Source organism: Colletotrichum navitas, assembly GCF_030913465.1.
Source record: "Colletotrichum navitas strain CBS 125086 chromosome Unknown LY79scaffold_113, whole genome shotgun sequence".
Classification (NCBI taxonomy): domain Eukaryota; kingdom Fungi; phylum Ascomycota; class Sordariomycetes; order Glomerellales; family Glomerellaceae; genus Colletotrichum; species Colletotrichum navitas.
In genome coordinates this window covers 4276-23336 of record NW_026850659.1, presented here as the reverse complement: position 1 = coordinate 23336, position 19061 = coordinate 4276, and the positions used below count along the sequence as shown (strand labels likewise).

Genomic DNA, 19061 nt, shown 5'->3' with positions numbered 1-19061 from the left:
CTTGAGCAGGCCATTCTCGAATGCGTCTAGAAAGGTATTGTGCATGTCAATGGGAATCTGGGAATCGAGCCTACCTGACTGCTCACGTAGTGATTTTACATGTCTGTCTGAATTGATCCTCTTTGGATGTGAGTAATACTATGTATGTATGTACTCCGTACGTACCGTTCAAATGCTCTGGCAGACTGGCCCGAGGTGGCCAATAGCAGCCTCTCAATGCAGTGGGTTTGATTGGGTGGCCATGGCCAGGTGGTCTGAGTGCGGCAGCCCCACCGCTGCTGCCGCTGCTGCCGCTGCTTCCACCGCAACCGCCCCACGTTTGGCGTGACTGCAAAACATCAGTCACGCCAAAATGACACCTGCCACCCTTTGAAAACTGCCACTGCTGCAACATTCCTAATTCCGTATAGTGCCCAAGAATGGCAACCAGCTAGTAATAATTGAGTTTGATCACTCTCCACCATTGCCCTGTCTGTTTATCGACATGCTGATGCTCAGTGTGCGTGCGTGTGTACCGGCGCCGGGGACACTCTCAGGAAGACCGAGATGCCTGTGTCATGGCGACTGCCGCACCTGACTTCCTCTTGGGTTGGATGCTGCGCGGGGAAGGGACACGGCTGCGTCGTTGTTACCGTTGATGCTGAGACGAAGAAGATGACTGCGCGACAACGGGCATGAAGGCAGGAAGGAAGGAAGTCGCATTTTGGCCGGGCATTGGCCGTCTTCCAAGGCGTCCATGACTGCTCCTTCTTAGCGAGAAATAGGAAAGAGGGGGCCGTGATGGAAACAAGAAATTTGATGCCGAAGAGAAGAGGAAAGGGCTTCCGTACCTCCTTAGTAGATCTCTGGGCGGAGATGGCCAAGGTAGGTACGTACGTACCGTGACGCAGGGGTCCTTCCTGTCAACTCTCCTTTACAGCGCCTGCCTGCCTTTCCAGCATCTTTTCCCAGCCCGAATAGCCCTCTAAAAGACCTGATTATTTCTTCTTTTAGTGACGCAATGGTCCCAAGTCTGGTCTCGCTAATACGTACGTACCTGATTATCAATTACCGATTGTCAGCAGCCACTCAATCACGCGACAACACCAACCGACCTCAACACCAGCACGTCAAACGGCAACCAAGAAGAAGCCCATCATCCTGGCACACCAAACGCTGGCCATCCCAGGGCAGGTATCGCTCAACACAACAACCGCCGCTATGCCGAACCAATCCACCCCCAGCAAGGCGGATGCACCGCAGCTCGCAGCCAACGGCAAAAGCAACAAGACTTCTAAAGGCATTGGAGCTGGCAGCTGTATCGTTGTCGGCAAAGACAACATAAACGAAGCCAACAAGGGAAACGCCAATCGAGGGAAAGCCAAGCCTGTATACGTCTTTGACCCGCAGGTGACGCCCGCTCGCTTCAAGCTACCCACCATCCGCTGATGGCCACATGCCTGTCACCTTTCATTCTCATTATCTACACTTGCATGTTTTTTCTTTCTTTCTTTTCCGGTAGCAGGTAATAATCACTCCACAGAACTATCTCCATCTGTTATAGGGCATGCAGATCAATGCTAATAATCCCTCTTAGCTAGGAGCAAAGCCTACCCCCCCCTTCACTCTCCTAACACAACAACCTGATCACTTAACGCGTCAAAACGAAAGCGCATACATGGTCGCTGAGCTCCTGTAAGGATCGATGATGCCGAGGCAAGGAATAGGACGCTGGGGAAAGCAGAAAGATATAAAGCCCGTTTGGAGCCAACCAAGACAGCCGATAATAAAGCTTAATAATCAAGGCAGTATTATTTCCTATGACCAGTCCAGCCACATGTGACTATTATTATTCTATAATCGTCCGCCTGTTTTACACTTCATCACCGCTCCGTTAAACCAGCCTTGCAAAAAATTTGATGACATTACTAGCACCCCAGCCTCAACTCTGCCAGCCAGTAGTTCTAGGGCTTAACAGGGATATATTTATTTACTTATCTTACTGGCGTATAGCAAAGCACGGCTTGCTCGAACCAGGACCAGTATTCAACTTGGTCCCAGCGTCCAAGGAGTTACAAGACGGCAATGATAATGTAGACCCCTTCAATGAACTCGGTTATGCCGATCAACGTCTTTTCCCATCTTCGCGTTCGCCCGTCTGCTGCTCTCATGACGGCGATGAAATACCACTCGTGCCATTGCACAATGATGCCGGAGAGAAAGACGAGCCCCGCTACAGCTGCTGCCGATTGGTTGCGACTGGATAAGGCCGGTGGATCGGTCGCCGTGCTGCTGCTGCTGCTGTGACTTTGCGCCTGTTGAACGAGATCGTCAAGGGCGTCCCACTGGGCAACCAACCAGGCGGTGATCTAGGTCACTGCCTCAGCCCACCTGTCTCCAGAAATCCTAGTCTCAATGGAGAAGGCAATAGGTCGTGCAAAGAGCGCAGGATAGTTGGTCTGGTTGATAGGCTTGAAGGGCGACTGCAACGCGACTAGGGCGAGATGAAGGTTGTCGTTTTTGAAGAAGATATAAAAGTCGACTTTTTATTATAGTGCAACGCCTTACCACCCCTGCTGTAGTCTAAGTGAATCTACACGCCAGTTACGCACACACACCATTAAGACTATACTGATTTAGACAGAATGCCTTTACCTTAGCTAGGTCCTCAACAAGAGAGGCAAAGGTATGAAGCGATAGTGGAGGATTAACAAGACCCCTAAAGCTCATTGCTTCGATGGCGTTCTCCATGACCATCAACATTGTCTGCTTCTGTGGGCTTGATCGCCGCGACCTCTTGTTCCCGCTGCCATCCTTGGCGTAGGCCGAGCGGTAGGACGAGGCGGTATCCCCCTTTCCGACCAAGAGATACAGAACAGTAAGAGGAAGCTCACTAAGGTTAGAAATCTATCAAAATCCCTAATGTGGACAGCAGTTTTATCTACGCTGTCAATAACTCAAGAGACGCATCTGCTACGCATGCCACTCCCGATCAGGACAGGTCACGACGGCCTTCAATCAACGAACCCTTGCTCAACAGGAATAACAATATAGTGACCCAATCACCACAAGATGCGAGTTTCGTTAACCTAACAACCGTCGCGACGGCCAACACCATACCGACACCCCTACACACCATCACCCAGTTCTATTCAGCCACCGCCAGGAACTAAGCCGACGACGCGATCGATGTACACTGTTGCCTTTCGCTCACATGTTGTAACACAGAGCGCCATCACAGACGAGATTAACACCCGGCTCTGAGGGTTCATCCTCAACGTTATGATCAAGCCGGATACCCACCAGCCCAACGGCCTACTCGCAGTACAACGCCGTCTGCAGGCTCAATCACATTACATAAGCCAAGAGAGGCTTGCTCTCCCAAACTGCCGCGTCCCATATCCCACCGCCGGCTAGAAGCCAACACTATTATCGAAGCCCAAGGGCACCATACTCTTGCCCAGCAGTGGAGTATCGATATCTGGTTGCGCACCTCTGAGAAAGCTAGGGAGCTATCCCCGGCTTGGACCTCAACATACCAACAGCTTCGACGTATGGTGTCAATGCTCCGGACATTGAGCGAGACGGCAGAAAGCGTTTGCGAGCCATGGACGGCTCATTTAAGGCGAAGTCGGACGCTTGCAACAGCCACAGATTGCGCATTGCGCCCGATGGCGCGAACGGCAGGGCTCAGTATGGGCCTACAAAGCAGAAACTGGATCTTGGCCAAGAGCGCCGTCGCACCGAGACGCTGCGCGCAAATGTGGGGATTTGGGATTTTTGATCGCCCTCATCGAGAACGGGCAGCAGTGTTTGGACGAGAGGATACGTATGGCACAATCAGCTCCATGGTTTGCGATTTGCGACCAAGGCGGTCTTTCTTGAGGTCGCACAGGTACACAATAATGAAGTGGCAAAGAATATGAAAAAGTAAGACAGATGGATGCATTTAAATACTATTTGGTCTCGCCGAATGAAATCTTATGGTGTTGGATCTTGGGTTTGGTTGCAGATGCACGGAGAGCCATGATTTCCCAGACTGTGTAAGTCGAGTAAGTCAATGTGGGATAATGTCCGGACTCCATCTTTCACTAGTAATAATGTAACATAATACAGGGCGTAGTGGCTAGGAAAGCACTACTAAAAGTATAACAAAGACGAAGACTTAAACAACATACCTCTTATATGCTTGGCCAAGTGTTGCTTGCAAACTTCTAAACACATAATAAGCTATTTGATTATTAGAGTTTACCGCAGGCATCCAACGTTGATCTACCGTATCCACTCGTTAGATTCGTACACTGCACTGACCATGGGCTGCTGGATAGGGCCTAGCGGACTGGCAGAAACAGGGATCTAGAAGTGGCAAATGTAAGGGTTAGTCAACTTCAGCAGCAAGTTTGGTGGCAAGGGTTAGGGTTATATGGGTGGGTGTGTGGCTAGGCTGGCTGACCGCCTTTTGAATTAGGCCTAGTGGGTGGTCAGTGCAGTGTACGAATCTAACGAGTGGATACGGTAAGTAGGCAATACAATCAGTGGTTGCTGACTGGACCAATAAGGTTAGCAGAGTGTCTCAGGGAGCGGGGACGATTTAGCTGGCGATAGCCTAGTGAATCTTAGGGAATAGTTCCCCAAGATTCAGCTTCTGTTGAATATACGACCTATTGTTAACCACTATCATTAGCGTGCCACAATAGACTATTACATAGATATATAGTAGACAAAACAAGCTATTATATATAACAAGAGTTACTAAGTGATAATAGTCTGTATTTAACCCTTTCTTATTTATAGGTTTTTAGCTTGTATCAAGACTTTGCAAAAGGCTACAGACACACTTTATGTCAGCAAGGAGTCTTATTTAGACCGTTGGAATAATTATTTAAAGCAAAGAGAAACCTGAGTAAAAAGAAGCTTGGTAAAAAAAAGGACAGCTTCTCTGAAAATCGTAACCAGCCACGTCCACGTCCGCGTCTCTTCCTCGACCACCACGACCACCACCACGAACTTCTCCAGCAGACGATGTTGCTGCACTGCTGCTGCTGTTACTGCTTATGCTGCTGCTGCTGCTACTGCTGTTGGGGTCGGCGGCGTTGGCGGCGTTCCTCTCAGCAAAACGCTGTATCATCCTCTCCGTCAGCCGCCTAGTCTCGCGCACAATGGCGGCTCTCTGAGCCGGGGTGAATAAATTGGCGCCACGCTGGAGACGTGTGGCGGTGGAGTCGGCGGCGCCGTTGGAGACGGCGGCGATGGTTTCCTCGACAGACTGGTACGGCTGGGCGGGGCGGCGGCGTCGGGGCAGGGGAGCGAGGACTCTTTCTAAAGCGGCACCCTCAAGGCCCAGCTCGTCGGGCTCGTCGGCGGCGGGGTCTCTGACCACGGGGGGCATGCGGGGGCTGGCAAATGGATCGGAAGGGAGTTCGCCGTCGTCGTCACCATTGGCGGACTGCTGGTTACCAACCGGGAGTTCGTCACCGTCGTCGTCGTCGTCAGGGCCAGGGCCAGGGTCATTGTGACTCAGGTTTTCAGAGGGGCCGGGGATGACTGAAGTTGCCCGAGATCAAAGTCGAAGTTGGAGCCACCAAAGCCGATGCTCGACGCCGGGCGCGAACGGTCCCGAGAGACGCTCGGCCTCGCTGGGGTAGCCAGGCGGGACCCGAGCGGGAACAGGGGACCGGGCTCCTCGTCCTCATCCTCCTGGGCACGCTCCTCCTCATTCTGCTCAAGCACGGCGCGAACCTGTTGCAGGCGCCCCTCGAGCTGGTTCGCGAAAGAAAGCTGGCCTGGTGGCGGGGCTGGCGGAAGGATGAGATGGGGAGGGGGAGGGGCGGGAGCCGGCGGCGGGGCGATGTAGTCTTGACGAGCGGCCCGGATGACTTGGAGCGTTAGATATATATTCCCTTGCAGAGCAGAACGCAGAACGCAAAACGCCGGCGGGGTGGGCGACCGGTGGCGCCGTCCACAGCTGCGGGAGCCAGTCTCTTCCTCGCTCCTGGGCGACACCGCGCGAGAATGTCCACATGCCCTTCAAGAGGGACGCGGGGATGTCGCCGGGCGGCAGCATCAGAACACCACACTCTCACTCTCACTCTCACTCTCACTCTCACTCTCACTCTCACTCTCACTCTCACTCCATCTCTCACTCCATCTCTCACTCCATCTCTCACTCTCACTCCATCTCTCGATCTCGACCTCGCTTACTCCATCTCATCCTTCATCTTCTATTGTTATCTCTCGCATAACCTTGCTCTGACAAACCTTACAGAAAACAACAAAAAGTTGCAACCGCAGGCGCCACAACAAGCGCAACAGTAACAACAACAGTATAACGGCAAATGCGCCTCAACTCAAGTAAAGCAACGCCATCCACATCAATCACCCCCCCTTAAGTCAAGATGGCGTCTCTAGAACACACATCATCGCCTGAACGTGACGATACGGCAGGGTTCTGCTCTCTACCCGCAGAGATCTTACATGTCATCGCTACTTCCCTTGTTTGTCCCCGTGTTGCTCCTACCATTCAAGCCAATTCCGACCGAGAACACCGCGTCAACGACGACATCAATACCACACGTCCGTCAGCCGGTTTGCGTGACGTGGCTGCGTTGGCCGCCACTTCGCGCAAGTTGCATTTGCTCGCCAACTCGCTGCTCCATACTGCGGCGCTCGCGCTAGATCTTGTAGCCTCGCAGGCTCTGCCATACTAGCAGGCCATCATTGAGAACTGGCCATCATCGAGAACTGGCGCCCAGAACTAACTCAATTCAGGCCTGCTGTCAAACTGTTCAAGAATCCCTGGTACAGTGTCTCACCAGCCAAGTAAGATTGAATGGCATCTCCCCTCTACCACACACGCCCCATGCCTGCTGACATGGTTCTTCGCCCGTGCAGTCAACCTGTCTGCGAACGCGACCCGCTCCTCTTCTGGGCCGCCTCATCAGGGCGCCTAGACTTGTTGCAGCGCTTGCTGTCGCACGTTCCCGAATCACTGGTGCCCTTCGTCCTTGGCACTCGGCTGTTGGTAACATGGCGATGCTCTTCTGGCAAACACGCGTTCCGGTACCCGGACGGGAATGGCGGTGGTGTTGGTACCGCGTCAGAGCCGTGCTTCGAAACGCTGCTTCATTCGGCAGCCCGCGCTGGTCAGGATGACGTTGTTGGATGGATCCTTAACCAAGCCAAAAGCCCGGCGCACTGGGGTGATTCCTTGTTGAATTTCGACGTAGACGCGGAGGCCCAGCTCGTCTGCCATTGCCCATCGCTACACATGGACATTTGCGACCGAGACGCTTCGGTTGAGGTCTGCGCGACGCCTCTCCATCTCGCACTCATCCACAGCCACCACTTAACGGCCAAGATACTGATGCGCCACGGCGACGTTTGAGACTGATGCTTTCCGTTTTTGGGTGTCACGGGCTTGCAAATTATGGCGGCCACTGGCGCAACAGACCTGATGGAATGGGTCGCCAGGCGGCCTTGCCAGGTCCTAGCCCAGAACGCACCGATGCACGATTGGCCCGACGAGGATGACTTCTTGAGCTTACACTATGCATGCCTGGCGCTAAACTGCAGTGGTGATGGCGGCGGCGGCGGCGGCGACGACGGGGATCTAGCCAATGGCGGAGACGAGGATCAAGTCGTGGTTCGACACCAAGATGCGCAGACGGCTCGTCTTGTCTCGTGTCTGCTCGGTATGGGGGCTGTCCTGGAAACGCAGAACCGACAAGAGGCGGTTTCGTCTCTTTTTGGCACGCCACTGTATTTTGCTTTCTTATGACCATCAGAGCCTCTTCACAAGAACCCAGACTTTCTTACCACCATCGATAATACCGGAGTAGGGGGACTTGACACAGCGAGACCAAGTGGCGATTAGGAATCTAATGGACGAGTTGCTTGACAAGCAAAAGAGAACGACCAGCTAGGCAGCCAAAGACCAAGCGAGTTTCCAACACGACAAAGATGAGAGATGAGAATGCGGATGGGCCACGTTACATGATGTCGGCCAGCCGTACCATGATCATCAACCAACCTCCCTCAACTGACCCTACTACAGTGCGCACTCTAATTCCCAATCTTGATCCTGTGCGAACCGACAGCCGATGCATGGTGGATTGAGTCTTGGCATCTGCCGTTTCGCTTCCATCACAGCTCATCTGCCGATTATTTTTACTCTAATGCGGCGCACAAGACGATGATGGAGCTTGTCGCTCGAACACTGGCAAGAAGTCCGGCATCTCCCATCCGATTGAATGACCTGTGAAACCAACAGTATCCGTTCCCGCGTCAAGCGTTGACAATGTCACTCGCTATCTTCGTTCCATGTCTGCAAATGGACAACACAACAGCACCCAACATCCCTCACATCGGCTGGTCACGCAACACCGTAGGCAAGCCAGAGTCTCGGTACCAGGAGGAGTTGTCGTCTCAGCCATGGCGGAAACTCATGTCAGGGGGGGCTCAAACTATCTGCGGGACACGCTCTCTCTGGACTTTCCGCGACAGCTCGCTCAGTGGTGGGCGGCGGGTTCTGCATCCGTCATCTTCATTTCCTCTAAGACAGACATTGTCCTGGTGGCCGAGGCTGCCTGCGGAACATGGGCATTAGAGTTTCCGCAACGACTCACCTCGCTTGAGATGGACAAGACATTTTCCAACGTCATTATTTTCCTATTCCGACTAAACAGGTGCTTCCTGCCTGCTGGCGAATTAGCAAGCCGAAGCGAAAGTCGTCGCGGGCAGAAGATCAGGTGTGTTGACCTTCCTAGTTAGTTTGTACTTGTAGATTGCTGACTACAAGTGTAGCCAAGATTGGTTGATGTTTGCGTTGCTGACCTGCATCCGAATGCCTGTTCCAGCCTTCAAACATCGGGGAAAGTGGCGAAGTTTTCGTCATGTTTGTGGACATTAGCGATGGCCACCAATCTTCATCTCGGCATGCACAACTCTTATGTCATTAGAGACTTCTGGCACCCTCCCAGGTTTGCTGGTTGTCCTCCAGCAGGCCATGAAGACGACGGGTATAGTGGCACATTGGGCAGCACTGTCTCCTGCAAACTGCTAGCATTGTCTTGCTGGGACGATGGCAAGTCTTGATGATCCTTGATGGGATAATGAGAGGTGAGAGGTCAAAGACAGGAGTCGAGAGGAACATGCCAATGCACCTTAATATCCAAATAGGCCCGTCCAGCCCGTCCTCTTCAAAACCCTTATTGAACCCATTGATCATACCAATGAATCATCCATCCATCCCTCGTCGGTCCGCAACTTGGATGCATGTCGCAGCCATCATCTCTCTCTCTCCGGATCTTGCATACCACCTCCCCCATTGTGAGTAAGGTTGTATTGCTGCTGGCGCTACTATTGTCAATTGTCGTTATCGTTATTTAGTAGAGGTAAAATAAAATAAAATAAAAATAGGGAGAGAGAGAGAGAGAAAGGATATTAAATATAGAAAATAATTCTATATTAACCCTCTGGCCTACTTTACTATATCTTATCTTAGTTCTCTTTTCTCCTCTCTTAACTCTTTATTTTTCTATCTCTAAGTATCCTTTAGCGTTTATTAAAAATCTTTATCTCCCTTTAGTATACTTTTCTTATTACTAAATATAGTAAAAAAAAGTATAATTTAATAGGCTACCTTTTTACTATATTTACTTTTTTGCCTATATTAATATTTCTTATCTTTACTAGAACTATATTACTTATCTCCTTTAATTATTCTATATAATACCTTTAATATATTAAGAGATTCTATTATAAAGTTAATAATATAGAAACTATTATCCTTAGCTACTAGTTGTATTACTAAGACATCTTTAAGCCCTAAACCCTATATCCTAGACAATAGGCCTCTAGAGCTCTAGACTTTGCGTTATATCCTGCGCTATATCTTTAAATGCTTTTGCTAAATCCTCTTTTAAACTATTGGCTACCCTTATAAAGGTATAGCCTTCTATGTCTAGAAAAGCTACTCCTCTATTGCTAAAAGCCTAGGGACATAACCCTAGGTGCCCTGTTTTTTGTTAAGTACTTACGTGACCAGCTCTATAATGTTATGGTCCACACTTGACTTAGACAAGACAAATGTAACTAAATTGAACGCCACAGTGATTCATCTACAGGTCCACCCAGGCAGAATTTATCCTCAGCCTTAGAACTAAAGTAGACAAACAACAAGCTCTAGGCAAGCACATACAGAAGGCCCTAGTTCAAACCAAAGTGCAACTCCTATACCACTATCAGTCTCAATGTTCAACTATAGGGCAAGGACAACATAGACAAGGCCTCAAGGTTACACTTAAAGACTCTATCTTAGACAAGGCCAATACACTTTACATAAAGACGCTTATAGCAGTTCAAGTCACAACAGGATTAGGAACTATTAAGGGCAGCCCTACCATGTTCAGAGGCTACTAACTTAACAGTACAGATGTCACAATAGCAGTAACAATTAAGTTTTACAAGTGCAAAGTTACCACAAAGCTGACTATTGCATCATAGGATGCATTAACAATAACCTTAAGGCAGTGCAGTGACTTGTCTAAAATTAACCTAAGACCAGAGCTTAATGACCTCAAGAACAAGGACAATCTCTTAGCATACAACCAGTCCACTCCTTAACGGCGCCGCCAGAGCTAGCAGCGCAGCTAACAAGCTTACGCAATCCTTGCTGCTGTATTAGATCTCTACCACTCTTAATAGTTTAGAAGATGCGTCTAAACTAAACAGTGCCCTACTGTGTACTCTAGCTCATAACATCATAAACTATAATTTCTTTGTTTTAGGCCCATTAGCAAGTACATAGATGCTTATATTTAACCTTTTAGTTATTACAAAGGAAGAGAGAAGACAAGAAGTGTCAGAACAAAAGGGCCTACGTTTTTCCTTAGCAAGAGATTTCTAGCGCAGTCTTCCTATCTATCTTTACTAGGCAGTATTAAGAATAGATAAAGTATATATAATATAGACATACGTCTACTGCTTTAGATTAGATATAAGCAAGAGCAAAGGTAATAACTATAACAGTAGAAAAGACAACAGTAATAATATTATAGAACAAACTAAGTAGTAATAAGGCTATATAGTAAAAAAAGACACAGAGATTCTTAAGGAAGAGGATAAAGAAAAGAGAGAAGTTTTACTATTATACTTAATTTATTGTTTTAGGGAATAATATTATTCTTCTTACTTAGCTATTAATCTAAGTAGCGTTAATAGTGTTACGCCTTTAGCTAATTTACTTAGTATAATAAGAGGTAAAGTAGAAAAGCTAAGTAATATAAGTTATATTAACTAAGTTATAATAAGTAACTAGATATATTATACTTTAGCCTTTAACCCTTGTCCCCTAAGTCTTATATAGAATTATCTCTTAGGTAATAAGTAAACTTTAGTAGTGTCTAGCCTAGTAAGTAGCTACTACTATATAGTAAAAAAAAAAAAAAACAGAATAAGTATCTTAATTATACTAAACTATAAAGCTAAAGCTATTATTTTATAGTATCTATATATACTATATTTACTATTTTAATTATAAGATAAAGGTATTTATTATTATACCTTATTACTATTCTTTTTCTTTATACTATCTTCTTATGCTTATTATTCCTTGTGTCCTTATCTAATAGGTCTACGTCCTAGGAACACTTTAGACTTAAGGGGACTACTGCCTACGTTAGTTATTTTAGAAACAATAAGTATAGTTAAAAAAGAATATTAATTAAGTAAATAACAAGATAGTAGACAGTATAAAGGCACTTATATAGGCTTATAAGTCTATTAAGAAAGACAAAAGGTACATTAGTAGTATATAAGATAAGGTATAACTTAACCTTAGTATTACTTATAATAATATAAACCTATATAGCTAGAGTTAAGGTAAGTTTATAAGTAATAGATAAGCGTAATAGTAGAGGTAATAGATATACCTAGAAGCTTTAGGTTATAAAAAGTAAACAAGCTTAAGTATATTAGTACTACTAGGATTAGGTAAAGGTAATAAGTATAGCTAAGATATAGGGATCCTATAGTAAGTTAAAGAAGGTAATTTATATAAGCCTTTTATTAGAATACTAATACTAATAATTATATAACACCTAGATAGTTAACTATAAATAGTTATAACTTAAGGTTAAAGGGCATAGACTAGTTATTTAGCCCTTAGTTATATTAAGAGGGGATTATACTTTTAGTTAGCTAAAATAACTTAAGTTATACTTAAGTAGTATATAACTACTTATATAATAATAGTAAAGTAAACCTATTTAGTTACCTAATAATAAGTTAATTTATCTTTATATTTTATAAAGTATATATATATATAAAGCCTATTTAATACTAATTAGTAGTTATATAGTAATTATAGATTAGTAAAAGTAAAGAGTTAAGCTATATTATATAAAGAGTTAGTTTATATAGTGTTTAACTATAGAAGGGCTAAAGAACTACTCTTTATTATAACTACTTATACTAAGATAAGTTATAATTTATATAAAGACCTAGTTTATATAGTACTTAACTATAGGAGGGCTAAAGAACTACTCTTTAGGATAACTACTTATACTATTTTCCTTTATATATAATAGAATAAAGAAGACTATAACCTTTTATATATATATAAGAAGTAAGTAGTATACTACTATAAGTATATTATTTATTAATAAGATATTATATAATTTAAAGTAACTACTAATATATTAATATAGAATACCTAGAGCTAGGATAAAGAACTTACTTAAGAAGAATATATCTTTATATATAAAGATATATTAAAGAGCAGTAGTATTATAATTATAATATAGAGATCTTAAATACTACCTTAGTACTAGACTAAATATTAGGACCTTATTAATAACTTATCCTAGAAAAAGATTATAATATACTTAGTGTACAAGATATACTAGATTATTTATATAAATCTAGACTAATACTAACTTAAGGTATAATTATAATTAACTTTAAGGACTAGATAGCTAACTACTAGAAGTATATATATTATATATACTTTAGGAAGTTTATTAGGTAAATTATAAAAAAAGGTATCTTTATTAATACTAAGATAAACTTAAGAATAAATAAGTAATTAACCTTATATAATAACTATAAAGTAATATTAAAAGAAGTCTAGTAGTTATATAATAAATATACTAATAGCTAGTATTAAAGATCTCTAAGCTACTATATAATAGAACCTAGCTAAGACACTAATAAAGTTAATTAAACTCTAGGATTACTAGTAGCTTAAAGAACTAGAAAGCCTATTATATAAATAACCTTATATAGAGTATAATTACCTAAGAAGTAAAGAGTTTCCTAAGATCCTAAAGCTAAACTATACTTATACTATAGAAAGATATCTATAACTTTTTACTAAGGTAAATAATTAATAATAGACTATATAAGCCTTATATAATCTCTGTCTTCTAAAAAGGCTAAAAAAAAGAAAAACTATACTAGAAAGCTATATAATATACTTTATAATAAGGCTAAAGTGTTTATTAGTTTCTATTAATATCTTAATTATAGAAGGCTAATATTATACTGTTTTTCTAGATATCTTATCTAATTATATAGAGAAGTTTTACCTTTATTATATTAGACTTATATAAAGGTAAAATAAGATATATACTATACTAGATATACACTTTAACACTAGTATTAACTATAGTCTTTATTAGACTAATTAGACTACTATATCCTTTATATAAGTTAAATAAAAGAATCTAGATAAAACACCTATAGAAATACTAGAAGTATTACTAGATAAGTTACCTCTTATATAATAAGCACTTAGTTTAGGTTTTAAGAGAAAATAATACTTTATATATAAGTTACCTAGGCTTACTAAGGTGTTCTAGAGCTAGAGACTACTCTTAGTAATCTTAAAGTATATTATTTATATAAAGAGTTCTTTTTTAACCTTAAGGCTTCTTTATAAGTTACTTTAGATAAAAAGACTATATTATATAATATTAACTTTATAGACTAAAGGTATACTTTAAACTATAAGGATAAATTATAATAAAGGTATTTATATAATTAACTACTTTATTAACTTTTTAATAAAAAAAAAGATAGACTATTTTAACTAAGACCTTTTTATATAGATATACCTAAGAAGTGTTTTATATACAAGAAGAAAAAATATTAGTTAACTAACTATATAGAGAAAGAATATAACTAGGTAAAGACCTAATATTTTTAAGTATATAATATACTTTCCTAGGATCTATATAAAGACTTTATAGCCTATCTTCTTAAAGTAGAGAAAGAAAGCCTTATAAAGAAAAAAAAAAGAATAATAACTTATATAATAAAGAATAATTCTTAGATAACTAAAAAGTCTCTTAGTATTTATTAACTTTAGCTTTCTTTTATTATATAACTAGTAAAGATATATTCTTAGCTTTAAGAACTACTAAAGTAAGTTAATTTTTACTTAAGGACCTTTATTATATAATATACTAGGGAGAACTATAGAATACTAGAGTAGCTAAGTTTTTAACTATAGGAAAGCCCTAAGTACTAGTGTACTTAAGAGAAAACCTATATATAAATATCTCTTAGAACCTAGGTTCTACCTATATATAATTTAGAGTAAATAACTTTATAATATTAATAAGAACTATAAAGATAAAGAACTAGCTAAGAATAGTTAAGTATTATATCCTTAAAGCCTTAACCTTATTTTTATTTTTATTATATAATATAGATTAACTTAGTGTATACTTAAATAATATTACTAATACTATTATATATAAGAATAGTATATATATTTTTATTATATAAAAATAAAGACACTTTTTCTTTAACCTTAGTTATATAAAGGCTTTAACCTTTTTTACTAAAGAATAACTTTAAAAACTCTATAGATAATTTAGACACCCTTATATAAATTAACTTTATAAGCTCTTAAAGAACACTAAATATAATAATATAGATATATTAATACTAGAAAAGATCTAGAAGTTTTATTATTACTACTAATTATATAACCTAGTACTATAACGCTTTAAGTTCTCTATTAAAGATAAAAGCTACTTTAACTATAAGATAGTTATAGATATTATATAACTTAAAGACAAAAATATACTATATATTATTAATATAGAAATAACTTTCTAAGGTACTACTTTTCTTAAATTATTATTTATATAAGATATATAGAATACTCTCTTAAAGTGCTAGATAGCTATATATATAGGTCTACTAGACTATATTATATATAATCTAGGTATAAATTTTATATTAGAAGAGTTTAAGAATAATACTAAGATTATAGGTATCTTATATAAAGAAATACTAGTAGAAGCCTACTAGGTAGTTAGTAAAGTTAAGAAAGTATATATACCTTTATAATATATATATAATATCCTTTATAAGGAACTTAGGTATAATATAGATAAAGAGGTTATCCTCTAGATAGTTATAAAGGCCCTAAATAATACTACTAGTCTACAAGGGATTATACTAACCCTTCTTGTCTTTAGGATATATCTAAAGATTAATAAGGATTTACCTTTATTATATAATATTACCTAAAGGGCTAAAGTAATTTAAAAGGTAATAAAAATACTATAAGGTATTTATATAAAAGTAGAGATTAACTATATAGTTAATACTAAGAATAACCTAAATCTCTAGGCTATACTATTACTCTCTATATAAAGTAAAGTTCTAGTATAAAAAGAAAACAAAGGATAAATAGGCCTATATAAAATCTAGGGTATTAAAGGATATATAATTATAGTTAATATAGTAAATAGTTCTACTTAGTTTTATATAATATATATTAAGCTATATTATAAGGAGCTAACCTTTAATAACCCTTTAGATAATAATATTACTTAACTTACTCTATAGAAGTAACCTAAATAAAGGGGAAGACTAAAGAAAAGTTAACAAAGGCCTATATAAAGATCCTAAAGAATATTCTTAACTTAAAAAAAAAAGATTACTATAACCTTACTATTAAGCTTTACTTTAATAATATTATTATAACTTTAGAAGCTTTATATAAAGAGTTAAATAAGGTTAAGATTAATTCCTTAATAAAATAAGGTATTTTAAAGGTTATATAATATAACCTAAAGGACTACTAAGGTGTTTATATCTATAGAATATATATAGTACAAGAGATAAAGAACCTTAATAATAAGCTATATAAGGAATCTAGGCTTATTATATAAGGGTTTAGTAATAAAAAAAAGAAATTACTTCTTACTTAAGCACTAACTATCTAAAGAATAAGCTAATACCTTATACTAGCTTTAGGTCTTACCCTTATATAAGACTATAAGTGCTAAGAGGAACTAAGAGATATTACCTAAGTATACACTTAATTAAAAGACCCCCTAAGTAAAATAATTCTTATATAACTACTAAAAGAGTTAAAAGGATAATATTTAGAAAATATACTCCTTAAGGTAGTTTTACTATTATATAGTCTTATAAAGTTAGGCCTATACTAGTATAAGACCTATATTAAATACTATAAGAAGGATTTAAGGATAACCTAGTCTATATATAATCTATATCTCTTGTATACTATAGACAAGGATAATTTTAGAATTATAGTTATATAGACTAATAATACTTTTTTATTTATAACTATATAATTCTTAACTAAAGAAGAAAAGAAGTTATTAAAGAAAGGAATTTATATAAAGCCTAAGACTATTTTAACTCTAGAAACTTAGGCTAACTTTAATAGTAGATAGATCTATATATATAATAATAGTAATATTATCTTTACCTAAAAAAGTTAAGTAAATTAACTATAGTTAGTTAATAAAACTTTAGATAATTCTCTTTAGTAATATATTTCTTAAAAGGTAAAAGGAGTATATATTACCTTAATCTATTAACTAGAGGTATTATATAATCTAGTAATTACTGCTTAGACTAAAGAAGATACCCCTTAAGTAATTAAGGACCTAAATATATAAATTAAGTAGTAAATAGATAACCTAGAGAGAAAACTTACCTATATACCTTTTTTTTTTACTTATATAAAGATATATATCTTTACTAATAGATTATTTACTAATAATATAGACCTAATATTATAACTTAGTTTTATTATTATACTAGTAAAAGAAGTTACTTATATAAAGACTAACTTTAAAATCTAAGGTAATATTATTTATTAGAGCTTTACTAAATATAAAAAAGTTATATAAAGTATACTTATAAGTAAGCTCTATAGTATAATAATAGGTTTTAATAGTAGAATTATATTAAGTATAACGCTTAATAGGATCCTTTGTACACTTAATACTCTAAGGATTTTAGTTATTATATATTTAGACTCTTATTTACTATATAAATACTTTATATAATTAAGAATAATAAATAAAAAAAGACTTATAATTAATATTATAAGCCTATATAAATTATATAAGAAGAAAGAGATCTTAGAGGTTAAATAGATTAATAAAAGAGATAACCTAGTAGATATACTTACTAAGAAATTACTAAACTTTAGCCTTAAAAAGCTAGTTAGTATAAATATATTAAAGATCTAGATAAAGGTGTATATTAAATAAATTAAGAAAACTAATTAATAATTAATTTATATAAGGATTTAGACCTTATATTATAAAAGGGTATTACTTAACTCTAAGACCTTAATATATATAATCTAGAACTAAACCTAACCTAACTAGAAATCTTAACTATAATTAGAGTATATAAATATACTATATAAGAAACTATTTTTTTACTAGATTATAAAGAGTATATAAGCTTTTTATATCTACTTATTACTTTACTTATATAAAGAAAAATACACCTTAAACCTAATCTTAATTAAGGATTAATAGCTTTACACTAGACCTAAGAAAAGAACCCTTCTTATTAACACTTTTTCTTAATTATTTTCTTAGTGTATAGGGGTTTTAGCCCTTAGAGACTAATAGCTTCTAGTAGTTACTTTAACTATTACTACTATTACTAGAATTACTACTATTATTACCTAAAGAGATATCTCTTTAGCTATAGTAACTATATTAAGCTTTATAGCTTATTTATATATACTTACTATATACTTTACCTTAATAATTATTAAGGTAATAGTATTTAGTAAATTAGTAAAGTATATTATTTATATACTTTTAGAAGTAAGCTTTTATAAGTTAGTTATAGGACTAAATAAGTATTATATAAAAATAGCCTTTATATTAAATTACTTTAGTAATAAACTCTATAATAAAAGCATTAGTATTAAGGTAAATAATAATATTATATAAAGGTATATTAATAACCTTTTACTTCTTATCTTAAAGATATATAAAAGTTAGTAAGTATAAATAAACAAGAAGAAAAAAGAAACCTTATATATTTATAGTTAAAGCTAAGAGAAATACCTAGTTCTAGGTATTACCTATAGGAATATATAACTAGGTTATACTATTCTAGTCCTATTAAACCCTAAGGGAACTAATAACTAAAGGTTAAGGGCTAAGCTAGGCTATTATAATATATAAGAAGGACTTATTATAATTAGTAAAGATAACTATATAAAGAAGAAGATATATATAAGAGAATAAATAATAAGAAGTTAAGAGAAGAGAGGGAGTTATTAATTAATTAATGTACAAGAGAAAGAGAGAGGAAAAAAGAAGTATTAAGGTTACTATACTAGTAAGCTTTTATATATTATTTTTATTATTAAAAAAGGCATAAGGAAGAAAAAAGAGAAAAAATAAAAAAGAAAAAGAAAGTAAAAGGTAGAAGATATTTATATAGGAAAGGTTAAGGCTACTAATTATATAAAAAAAAGAAAGGTATATAATATAAAGTAAAGGAAGAAGTAAAAGTAAAGTAAAAACTTGTTATATAAGTAAGTAACTATTTAAGAATAACTAAATAAGGAGGTATATATAAAAGAAAAGATTTAATTAGCTTAGTAAGTATTACCTTATATTTACTTTTAAAGAAGGGTATATTTAAAGTTTATTTTATTAAGATAACTTTATATATACTAGTAAGCTTATTAAAAGTAAAGTTATTATAGGAAATAATTAAAATATTTAATTAGTTAATATAAAGGTATATATAATTATAAAAGAAGAAAAGTA

The 19061-nt window shown here is 37.9% G+C and overlaps 4 protein-coding genes across 4 annotated transcripts; 1 reads left to right on the top strand and 3 right to left on the bottom strand.

The window, feature by feature from the left end:
- Positions 1-1074: 1074 nt before the first annotated feature.
- Positions 1075-1785, bottom strand: LY79DRAFT_570503 (uncharacterized protein). The gene is made up of 2 exons (XM_060559160.1): positions 1577-1785; positions 1075-1504 (listed from the first exon to the last, which is right to left on the bottom strand). The coding sequence occupies exon 2, from the start codon at positions 1419-1421 to the stop codon at positions 1110-1112; it is 312 nt and encodes a 103-aa protein (XP_060408255.1). The 5' UTR covers positions 1422-1504; positions 1577-1785; the 3' UTR covers positions 1075-1109.
- A 563-nt stretch (positions 1786-2348) lies between these two features.
- LY79DRAFT_584268 (uncharacterized protein) lies at positions 2349-3642 on the bottom strand (the record flags this gene model as incomplete). The annotated part of the gene is made up of 5 exons (XM_060560390.1): positions 2349-2521; positions 2548-2572; positions 2635-2872; positions 3279-3405; positions 3519-3642. The coding sequence occupies 5 exons, from the start codon at positions 3640-3642 to the stop codon at positions 2349-2351; spliced, it is 687 nt and encodes a 228-aa protein (XP_060408254.1).
- A 1219-nt stretch (positions 3643-4861) lies between these two features.
- Positions 4862-5368, bottom strand: LY79DRAFT_678338 (uncharacterized protein; the record flags this gene model as incomplete). The annotated part of the gene is made up of 1 exon (XM_060564497.1): positions 4862-5368. The coding sequence occupies one exon, from the start codon at positions 5366-5368 to the stop codon at positions 4862-4864; it is 507 nt and encodes a 168-aa protein (XP_060408253.1).
- Positions 5369-8032: 2664 nt separating this feature from the next.
- On the top strand, positions 8033-9167 carry LY79DRAFT_570500 (uncharacterized protein). The gene is made up of 2 exons (XM_060559159.1): positions 8033-8726; positions 8835-9167. The coding sequence occupies exons 1-2, from the start codon at positions 8299-8301 to the stop codon at positions 9070-9072; spliced, it is 666 nt and encodes a 221-aa protein (XP_060408252.1). The 5' UTR covers positions 8033-8298; the 3' UTR covers positions 9073-9167.
- Positions 9168-19061: the final 9894 nt, after the last annotated feature.

What these genes read in the sequence shown, in the direction of transcription:
- LY79DRAFT_570503 (XM_060559160.1), bottom strand. Translation starts at nt 1,421, where the DNA reads ATGGTGGGTAGCTTGAAGCGAGCGGGCGTCACCTGCGGGTCAAAGACG.
- LY79DRAFT_570500 (XM_060559159.1), top strand. Translation starts at nt 8,299, where the DNA reads ATGTCTGCAAATGGACAACACAACAGCACCCAACATCCCTCACATCGG. An exon ending in CGTCGCGGGCAGAAGATCAG is followed by an intron (nt 8,727 to 8,834) that starts GTGTGTTGACCT and finishes TGCCTGTTCCAG; the next exon opens with CCTTCAAACATCGGGGAAAG.